At 43.6% G+C, this 11174-nt stretch overlaps 2 protein-coding genes across 2 annotated transcripts; both read left to right on the forward strand.

Annotated features, from left to right (window-relative positions):
* Positions 1-2927: 2927 nt before the first annotated feature.
* Positions 2928-6275, forward strand: LOC307258526 (protocadherin 8; the record flags this gene model as incomplete). Its single annotated transcript, XM_080038090.1, has 3 exons — positions 2928-5366; positions 5480-5678; positions 5962-6275. The coding sequence occupies 3 exons, from the start codon at positions 2928-2930 to the stop codon at positions 6273-6275; spliced, it is 2952 nt and encodes a 983-aa protein (XP_079894216.1).
* A 1509-nt stretch (positions 6276-7784) lies between these two features.
* LOC307258806 (leukocyte cell-derived chemotaxin 1-like) lies at positions 7785-10804 on the forward strand (the record flags this gene model as incomplete). Its single annotated transcript, XM_080038473.1, has 7 exons — positions 7785-7853; positions 8027-8170; positions 8744-8884; positions 9002-9115; positions 9261-9414; positions 9851-10038; positions 10577-10804. 7 exons carry the CDS (start codon positions 7785-7787, stop codon positions 10802-10804), a joined length of 1038 nt encoding a protein of 345 aa, XP_079894599.1.
* Between the last annotated feature and the right edge of the window lie 370 nt (positions 10805-11174).

Here is an 11174-nt window from a genome sequence, read left to right on the forward strand (position 1 = left end):
TCACTGCATTACGTTGATATAGCCACCTGATGAACGAAAGCCAGTATTAATTTGTATTTAGCTCTGTTTTGGTCTCCACCAACTCGTGAGACAAATACCCTCCTCTTTAGCTGCTCAATTGTCCACCTTGTTTACTAGCTAGTGGTTAAAGGTGGATTCAGCCATTTTGGAGAATGCTTATTGTCAAAGTAAACCTGTAGGTTACTGAGTGTGCACTGGAAATTAGAAATCCAGTGTAAATTCACAGCTTAGGCTCTGTAAATGGGTATGTTGCTAGCTATGGTTGGGCCCCTGTTTACACACCCTTTGTTTATGTACCAGTTTACAGAGCCTAGGCTCTGAATTAACACAGGTCAACACGCTTTCTCCAGAATCGCAGACTCCACCTTTAACTGTGTCTGTCTGCTGTTCAGTGTATTTTTCTCTCAGCTGCCCTATAGCTGCTGGTGGAAAAAACACTGATGAGAGCAGTGAGACTGAATGAAAACAACCCCGGGCCATAAAACCACAACCGTGACCTGTCAGAAAAGAAGGAGTCAGGTGAGGATTATCTGTGGGGTTGTCACTGCCATCAACACCTTCTACAGATGGTCATTTGATCCATATGGTATATCTTTATTTAGAGCGATTATCTTTCTTCAAATATTATTTAAACAGTGTTTGTATGCTTTAAGAAACAAATACATTATGTCACTGTTGTTCTCTCCATTAGTTCGAAATATACTGTAAAACTGCACACCAAGCATTGTTGTTTACTGCAGCCTTTTCCCTTTCAATGTGTCTCTGTGGGTTTTCTCAATGTTTGGGATCATTATTGCCACTGTTAGTGTTGTTGTTTCAGATCATTGTAAGGGGTTCCACCGCAGCATGCTGTGGACTCTATGGCTGACTAATGAATCATTATGAGCAAACTACACACAAGCTGTCATCTTCAACTACTCTCCTCCACGCCCCATTAGCATAAACAGTAGATGGCAAAGTTCGGAGTAAATAGCCGGAGACAAATTGTGAGCAGATGCCTCGAACAAGTGACTTATATCAGGATGCAATGTAGTAATATAGTGATACTCGGGTTTTTCTTCCAAGCCCGCATGTAGTCTCCACAGCAGCAAAAACAAAGCAGTGCAGCCTAATTATGCTGGAACATAATTATACACTGTAATAAGCTCCTACTTACATTTAGTATGCTTTGACAATTCCATGTTTAAAAAAAAGAAAATAGGGAAATTACCTTAACAGGCATTGTATGTCTACCTGTGCTTACATCACACAAATACAACAAAATAGGAGCATGAGTTTTAATTGAAAACAGAGCAGTCCACTTTGCTCAAGAAGTGCAGGCTCAATTTAGTGGTGGGATTTTGAGGGTATTAATGTTCAGTTATAACACCCTCTGCCCTTCTGGGTCGACTTTCCTCAGGATTTTGGAACCTGGCTGCATGGATTTGCTCCTATTCAGCCACGAGAGCTTTAGTAAAAGTCGGCCACTGATGTAGGGCAAGAAGACCTGGCTAGCAACCATCATCAAGCTCAACCCAAAGGTGTTGGATGAGGACTGAGGTCAGGGCTCTGTCCAGGAACAGTCAAGTTCTTCCACATCAAACTTTGAAAAAAAAAAAAAAATTATTTGTGGACTAAATGGCATTGTGCACACTGGGCATTGACAAGAAACAGGATACAGCCAGGGAGTTGGAAGCACACGATTGTCTTAAATATAATTGTAGAAGAGCTTAGCCCAGAACATCCCCAAACTAAAATTGCACAAACGTACTGTATATTTATCTTTTCCTTTTAGTATGTGGAGAATGCTCTCCACTTACGTTTGGCCGTACGGTGTAGTTGCTGTTTTTCTAATTACGTTAAAAATACATGTGAAGGTGCAAAAGTAAATTGCTCATATAGTGTACTGAATTATTGAATTAGTTAAATCTCGTATGATTTGAAATACAAAACATTTGGAAGTTTTCTTTTCAGAGTGGGTTGTTGGAGTCAAAACACAGTAGATATTTTCTAATAAACCAGTGAGGTAAGATGTAAGAATGGAAAAAACAACCCTTTGTCAATTAGCTATTTTCTGTTTTTAACCATAGTGAGATGGTATCATACTGATAACCTTGTTTTTAACATAACAGATTTAACCAACAAAAGAAATAAGCTATATAGGGCTGTATCAAGTGGCATCGATCTGGCATTTCTCCTCGAGAGGTTGTGGACGCTTTCACGCGAACGTGTCTCCAGCTAATGAGGCTGTTCTTAAATGAGCTGCACCCTCAACTGAGCCTTGATCCGCTCACCAAAAACAATTGAGCTGGCCTCGAGTGTCTGCACCTTTTATATACTATCTATGGTCTGCACACGTCTGTACCCGCGCGCGCGTTAACATAAGCACACCTACAGGCGCGCGCTCCGGCACGCTCAACTAAACATCAAAAGAAGAAGAAATAGGCTTTTTCTTAATAAAAAACATCGCTCAGTAATGGCTGTAAAAATACGATTAACAGGGCAGGCACTATATCTTCAAGCAATTGCATATCTTTCTGCCCCTCATATTTTTCCAAATGTGCAACTTCCTTCAGCGTAGCATGCACGTTATAAAAAGAAAAAAAAGGAAAATAATAAAATAAGGCCTTATCTTGTTGGGTTTATTTTCCATAAGGGGGTATTTTTAATTCTAAAGCGAGGGATTGGTCACACTTTGTCTCATTAGCATGAGGAGCCGTATAAACCCCGCCACTGCAGAATTTTGAGCTGTGTTGAAGGCGAGGCAACAAGCGTATCTGACTGGCTGGCTGCGCGCGAGGAGCGAGTAACTTTCACTTCCAGCACAGTTCAGTTCATTAAAGCGGGAGCTGTATGGAGAGCTCAGTTAAGAGGTGAACTGCTCTGCTCGGCACACAGAGAGGCTGCCTATCGGGGAAAACATTACAATGAAGATGATACGGGGCAAACGTATAACTTATTGGCACCGGTGGATTTTTATATTCTCAATCCATCAATTTGTATTTGTCTCAATGACTCTGTCCGAGGGAAATACGATTCGTTACCAGACCAATGAGGAGGACGCACCAGGTACAGTAATCGGAAACCTTGCCAAGGACATGTCCTTGACTCTGTCTCACTCCTCCAAGACCAATTTCAGGATGATGAAACAATTCAATGATTCGTTCATCAGGGTGAGAGAAAGCGACGGGGAACTTGCTGTCGGAGAACGAATTGACAGGGAGAGAATCTGCAGACACACTTTACACTGTCTCGTTACTTTTGACGTGGTCAATTTCTCCAAAGATCGCTACAAATTGATTCACGTCGAGGTGGAAATAAAGGACATCAACGACAACTCTCCACAGTTTCCAAACAGGGAATCTATAGTGGAGATCTCGGAGAATGCAGCAGTGGGGTCCCGCGTCCCTCTAGACCCAGCTGTGGACGCTGATGTCGGGTCAAACTACATCCAAAGCTATCAAATTTCTGTCAATAGTCATTTCACCATTGATGTGCTCCTGAGAGCGGATGGGGTTAAATATGCGGAATTGGTGCTAATGAAAGAGCTAGACAGGGAGACTCAGTCATCATACACTGTGGAGCTGGTCGCCACAGACGGTGGACACCCGCACAGATCGGGGTCAACAAAGATAACTATAAAAGTGACTGACTTTAATGACAATCATCCAGTTTTTGACCAGAGCAGTTTCTCGGTCAGTTTGCCAGAGGACGCGCCGCCCGGCACTGTTATACTGGACTTAAACGCAGTTGATGGTGATGAGGGCTTGAACGGAGAAGTGGTCTACGGGCTCGGAAAGGTGTCTCACGAGATCCGAGAACTTTTCCAAGTGGACCATAAATCAGGTCGCTTGGTGCTGAAGAGCCCCGTGGATTTCGAGGACAAAAGCACCTACGAGCTAGACGTTCAGGCGACCGATCTGGGAGCCAACCCGACCCCCTCCGTGTGCAAAATCATCATTCACGTCACAGACGTTAATGACAATGCCCCAGAAATCAGCATCACCCCGATGACCTCCATTTCGACGGGCGTTGCGCACATCAGCGAGGCGGCAGACAAGGACAGTCTGGTAGCGCTGATCAGCACCTTGGACAGAGACTCGGGTGTTAACAGCCAGGTCCACTGTACGTTATACGGCCACGACCATTTCAAACTCCGACAGGCGTACGAGGACAGCTACATGATAGTCACGGCGGCAGTCCTAGACAGGGAGAGGATTAGTGAGTATAACTTGACGGTGATGGCGGAGGATTTCGGGTCACCCCCGCTGAGAAAGATCACCCAGTTCACCATTAGACTCACAGACGAGAACGACAACGCCCCACACTTTAGCAAAGCTGTGTATGAAATTTCAGTGGTGGAAAACAACGCTCCGGGCGCTTATATCACCACCGTCGAGGCCACTGATGCGGATCTGGGCAACAATGGCAAGATTACTTATAGGCTTGTGGACAGCGTTATCATGGGCTCTCCAGTGAACACTTTTGTGTCTCTCAATTCTGTCTCTGGCTCCATATATGCACTGAGAAGTTTTAATTATGAAGTGATGAAATGGCTAGACATACACATCCAGGCAAGTGATGGGGGGTCACCACAGCTGCAGAGCACGGCTGTCATTAGGCTAAAAATAGTTGATCAGAATGACAACCAGCCTTCTATCATAGCACCCCCGCTGTACAAAGGATCTGCTGAGGTTTTCCTGCCCAAAGATGCACCTGCAGGCTATGTAGTAACCCACATAAAGGCCACAGATGCTGACGAGGGCATAAATGCACAGCTGTCCTTCAAAATCACAGAGGGGGGACACCTGGGCTTCTCCATCAACAAAGACACAGGGAAGGTGCGCGTGAGCAGACAGCTGACGTATGATCTGGCAGACAATGTCAAAGTCACAGTGTCTGTCAGCGACAATGGCTCCCCAGCGCTTAGCTCCACAGCCATTATACACTTCAGCTTCATAGAAGGGACTGTGCCCAGCATGCCATCCTTGTCTGAAAACGGCAGTGAGGAGTTTTTTGAATGGGACACGTCCATAGCCATCATCATTGTCCTGGCGGGGAGCTGCTCTCTCCTGCTGCTGGCTATCGTTCTCATCACAACCATTTGCAGCCGGCGTAAGAAGGAGAGCAGGGAGAGGGGGCGCGATGAGAAGGAAGACGCTCCAAATGTGGAGAATGTGGAGAGCGGGCATATTGATTCATTGATCGCCAACCACAAAGGCAAAGTCTTTGATGCCCATCCATTTCCAGAGAAACCTCCTTTGGCCAGCAGCAACCCAACAACACAAGAGACAAGCTGTGAGGATGGCAGGCCGACAACAGGCGTCTTTGAGTCCAACAGCCGAGTGATGGAGGGTAAATTGAAGGTAGGCCACTCTGTTTCAGAGATATTTAAGAGTTTGTGTCACGCCGCCGACTTTGTTGTCTTTTGCATATTTACTCAAGATATCTGTTGAATGTGTATTTTGTGTCTCTGCAGGGTTATTCCACATTACCGGGATACGGGAAGGAAACAGTCAGACCAATAACAATATGGAAGGGCAATTCCTTCACCACAATATCGGCACGAGATCCCCACATCAGTGGCAAGGACAGCGGGAAAGGGGACAGTGACTTCAACGACAGCGATTCCGACATAAGTGCAGATGTGCACAAGAAAGAGTCGCCACCAACAAACAGTGAGTGTCGCAAAAACATATGAAAACACCTTTCATGCAATAGAATGATTTAACTTAGAGGATATAAAGGTTAAAATCCATGCTGTGGATCATATTTTAAATCCAAACCAATTACCACAGAGATTGCACCCCTTTGAAACAATACATCTTCTAGCAAATTTGACACTTTATGAGTTTTACTACCTGTGCTCACTGGGGGTCCTTTAACATCAAACACCCTCAAACAGGTGAGCCGGTAAAACGATTCATATTACATCCTGACAGTGCTGTTGTTTTTCCACAGGTCTCTGGGCATGTACGAACGAGTGCAAAGTCTATGGACACTCGGACCGATGCTGGAGCCCTTCAGCTACAAGGCCCAACACGAGCATGGCCTCTGGACCGCATCTGTCCACTTTCTCCAAGACAGCTTCACTTCCCCGGGACAGCAGAAGGGAAAACTACTATCCAGCTCACTTACCCAAGACCAACGGCCTGCAAAGCGTCTACGAGAAAGTGCAGCACGAGGAGTTTGATTATATTCTCGTGGGGCCGCAGACACCGGCCAGAATACAGGAAACGGATGAAATATCCATCCCAGAGTACACAAACTCTTAAAAAAATCACACATCAAAGGGGGATTTTGTATTTATACTGTAAAGTACTTTTATGTTCATTGACTCCATGTTGGATTGTTGCAGTGTTTTGCAGTATGTCGTGTCTTTTTGCTCATACGTATGAGACTGTTCATTGTATCATGTGTAATATGCAAGATTTTGTACATCAATAATATATTTTTCTTAATGATTCAATGTAAAGATGATAATTTTATTATGAATTTTCAAGAGCATGTGTTACTATTTAAGGGGGCATGACCTATGGACATTTAGGCTAAAAGGGGCCTTTCTGCTGTGGAAAACAATCAATATGGAGGATTACCATGTTTGTGGGATATTTTGTCACATTGTTGCACAAATAAACAGTTAAAAGTAAAATTGTTGTTTTGCTGTTCCACAACTGTTTAAATATTGTCATCATATTGGGAACAGTACAACCTATTATCCTGAGGAAATATTCAAAAATCACACAAAATAACCTCAATAAACCGAATGAATACATTTAATTTGCCTTAAAGGCCTATGGGCTGCAATAAATAATATGTGGTCATCCGACAATCACAGCTGAATTGTTTGCAAGCATAAGCCAATGTCGTATAATTTCCCTGATAAACAATGTAGTTACTGTGCTGCCTCGAATTGCATGTAAATAATGCATTTTCTGATCAAATGCTCTAACAATTACATATTTTTTCCAAGGTCAAATAATTCCCTCACCTTTTCTGATTGCCTCCCAGCTTACCAATTATCCCCCCAAAAAACAGTTCAATCTGTTTCCAAGCAACAGAAGCACAGCACATTTGAATCTCTTTTTACTGTGATTCTTCTTATTGAGTTATGATAAGGGCCGTGTAACCTTTACAAGAAAAACAACCCATCTCCCGTTGCCGAATCTGAAAATTCATAATAAGGCAGAGTTTGTCTGTGCGGTAGTGCAAGTCAGAGCTGTATTGTAAGACGTTACAGGAATATAAAGACCTAAGAAGATTCATATCGCCACAAGGTGACCGAAGTTACTTCAATCAGCCACAGACAGCTGCAACTAGCAACCGACTGGAGAAAATCAACAGTAAACCATGTATATTTATATCATAATTGGCAACAAACTATAACAAGCAGGTAGTTAAAGGCATGGGAGTTTTCTCTGAAAGCAAAGCTGACTGACATGTAAGCAACTACATCAACTACATATTTTCCTCCCAATACAGACTGAAAGGTCAGTAAAAAGCCTTTCTAGCCACCATTACATCACTGTCTGTATACGTCACACCAGCCAGTGTCTGATGAGCTCACGGGTGCTTCAAAAGTCTGGTTTGAGTTTGGTACCACAGGATGGCCACCTTGCTTAAGGCAACCTGGGACCTATAACATTCAGACGAAGAATTTAGCTCAAAGAATTTATATCAACTGTACGTCAGTCACACCTCAACGTCAGTAATCCACCCCAGTGGATAACCTGAATCTCCACAGAGAAGCAAACGGCATTAGCAGAGGAATTAGAGGGGACGTCATGAGGGAGACCATGGAAAAAATCCAAAAGACTCATGGATCTGGTTGTTTTGAACACTGCACGCCTCCGGTAAGAAAGGCTTAAAATGTTTTTTTGATAAGAAATATAATTGTCATCCATGACATGTAGGGGGAGGGGGGGACTGTACACTGCAAATCTCTCAAGGTTTTCCAGGTTGCAGTTCTCCTGGTTATTATATGATGTGTCATCTCTGACTGTTGCATCCTCTGAACTTTGTGAAGGAACAGCAGGCATCCAGCGCACAGACCTCCACCGCGGTCAGTCGTCTGCTGACATTTGGAGCTGTGGCTCTCATTGTCGGGGCGGTGTTAATGCTGTGTGCATCCATGGCTGCTCTCTACCTGTGGAAATTCAGCGATAAAAATGTAAGTGTCGACTGAGGACTGTGCTGTAGATATTACAGTGGCCTTTCCATAATAGATATCTAAAGTGAATGCAGAGGTGACTTTAGGATGCTCTCTCGGTGGCAAATGGATCTGGAGGTAGATTACAAAATCCTCTGATAATAAAAACTTTTTTATTATAGCGATAAATGTACTTTCTTGAAGACCGTCACTAGATATATTTATGTTGCTTACTGGGATGCATTAATCCTATCCATCATTATTCAGACTCTGAAATTGCTTATGTAATGTAGTCTACAAGTCGTAAAAACTACACGATTTTCGTTTTCCAGTTACTCTATTCCATCTTTTATGAAATTGTGTCATGTTTAGTTGTGTTCCTTTGAGCTCACCTGTAGGGTAAACAATCACATCAAGTTATGCAAAAGCATCTCCGGCCTAGCTTAAACTACACAGCAAACCAGTAGAGTGCACGCGAAAAAGGATGAGCAATGCAAGTTGTTTTTCTGCCTCTCCCTTTGGATTGTGTTTGCCACAGTGTGATTCACATAACTCGACTAATCAGTCGCCTCAACATTCTCCTTTTGCTGCCAGGTTTATAATGTTCGTTACAGTATGAACATCAACGGGGAGGTGAGGGAGGGTTCCGTGGAAATCGATTCTGACAACAACCTGGAGCGCTTTAGAACTGGGAGTGGAGCGGAGGAGGCTGTGGAGATTCATGACTTTCAAATTGTGAGTTAGTTTTTCCTTGTTCTCTCTCTCTCTCTTCCTGAGCTAGTCTCTGTCTGTGTGCCTAGCAAAGTAGCAACGCTGTGAGTGTAAACATGGCATCTCTGTGATTTGGTGCAGGGAATAACGGGAATCCGCTTCTTTGGAGGAGACAAGTGCTACATCAAACCCCAAATCAAAGGCAGCCTTCCATACATGGGAGCTCACGACAAAGAGTCGCTGATGTTTGACCTGGTATATTGCCAACACACTTGATCTAAAACATTGCCTATTAGAAAAAAGAAAGAAGAAATTAAAAAGGATATCAGCTCCCATTCACCACTGTCAGTCGTTTTTCCGTCTCAGTAATTCAAGGACATTGTGTTTTTCTTCTCGACAGACAGATGACATAATGCCAGTGAGGTTTGACGAGGAGTTCCTCATATGGGCTGCTGCCGAGCAACCGCTGAAGGACACCAGCTTTCTGAGCAACAAAATCAAGGGTCTTTGCAGAGAACTTCCCATCTACTGGCTCCAACCTATCTATCCTAAAGGTTCAACCTTCTTCTCTCCTTTCATGCTATTTCGTGTTGATTTACTCCGTCTCCAGATCTATAAATCTGTCCTGTTATCACAGAGCATGGTCTATTCCGTTTGAATTATTGTACCTTCTCGCCTGGCTTATTCAAATCTCGATTGTGATTGCCCTGCTTATCATGATGAGAAGTTGGGGAAACACTTGAGCAACTTGAACATAAAATAAATTCAGAGTCGCACACACACACACACACACACATAGTCCCTGGTCTTGTATCAAAAAAGAACGATTTTGAAATATGCATTGGTCGGCTTGAAAATCACCGCTGCTAATTTAATAATTCAGGACATCCGAGACATCCCCAGCTGTGTAGGATTGAGCTCTGAGGACGTGTATGGCGTCTTGCAGATGATGACCCAATATCCTCTTGCCTCCCGTGGCTGCTCTAACAGATGGGGAGAGAGGAAAGAGAGACACACTGCGAGCCAAACGGCAGTTTAACATGGAGGAGTTTGAGGCAGCTGCTGAGGAGAAGGACCCGGCGAGACAGGCTGAGGATAACAGCTCCACAGTGCTGGAAGAAGAGGAAGGGACACAGTCTACTGCAGGGTCGGCCTACAATCCAGAAAACCCCTATCATGTGAGTATAGCAACTTCGTCAACATCCCTGTTTATGATAAACACGGCTCTACAGCTGGTGAATTTTTGATGAACTATCAAGAGGCATATACTGGCGCCCTGCAGCAAACCTTAAAGGAACATTATGAATTGAAGTGGTTTGTCAACACTTTCCCGGATGACTTCATTGCACCATCCCGAAAAGATACCAGCCTTGTTAAAAAAAAATTTGCTCTTGCAGAAATAGAAGTCAATGGTGTGGAAATGTGTTAACCTGGATTTGGCGCTTTTGTCAGCTTTGGTTATTAACTGCTGCCACCACTGCTGCTGCTGCCACTGAGTCGATGTCACATTAGTGGCTATAATTGCAGGTCACTGGTGTAGCAGCTGCCATTCCAAGTTGATGAACTTATGAACTGATTTGAAAAATTCCCAACGGTTATAAAAATTAATGTTGCCTAAGAGAACTGTGTAGGCGCTGGTGTTGGAAAGGGTGAGATATTCTTTTTACATTTGAATTGCAAATGAGTGTTAAAATTAACATTGCTTCAAAACTGCAGCGCAGCGGAGAGGCTGGAGCGGAGGGGGCCATGACCTTTGACACCATGTTAGACCACCAGGGGATCTGCTGCTCTGAATGCCAACGCAGCTACACTCACTGTCAGAGAATATGCCAGCCTCTGCGTGGCTACTGGCCCTGGCCTTACAACTACAGAGGATGCCAGGTAGCTTGTCGAGTCATTATGCCCTGTCGCTGGTGGGTGGCGCGCATTTTAGGTGTTGTGTAAAGAAAGCATGTTACACTTTTCAGGGAACATATCTTTTTTGTTTTGTTTTTTGAAAAAGACCCCAAAATGGTCACTAAACTTTACAGCTTCTATGCAGTTATACAGTAAACATGCAAATATGTATTTGACTGAGTTTGACTGGAAATACTGCCAGGAAGCTTAATCTGTTAGCATGAAATGTAGCTCATGATGTAAGGATATACTATAGGCTACTATAGGCATCATATTTTACATATAAACCAGCGCTTTCTCTTTGTAGGCATGTCTTACTTTCTTTGCATAACTGGAATACATAAATGTCATATATCTGTTTGCAGCTACATGCTCACAAATGTAATGAAATCCTTTTTTTGTACCATGTAATACCAGC

The sequence above is a fragment of the Ammodytes marinus genome, assembly GCF_949987685.1.
Source record: "Ammodytes marinus genome assembly, chromosome: 12".
NCBI lineage: Eukaryota > Metazoa > Chordata > Actinopteri > Uranoscopiformes > Ammodytidae > Ammodytes > Ammodytes marinus.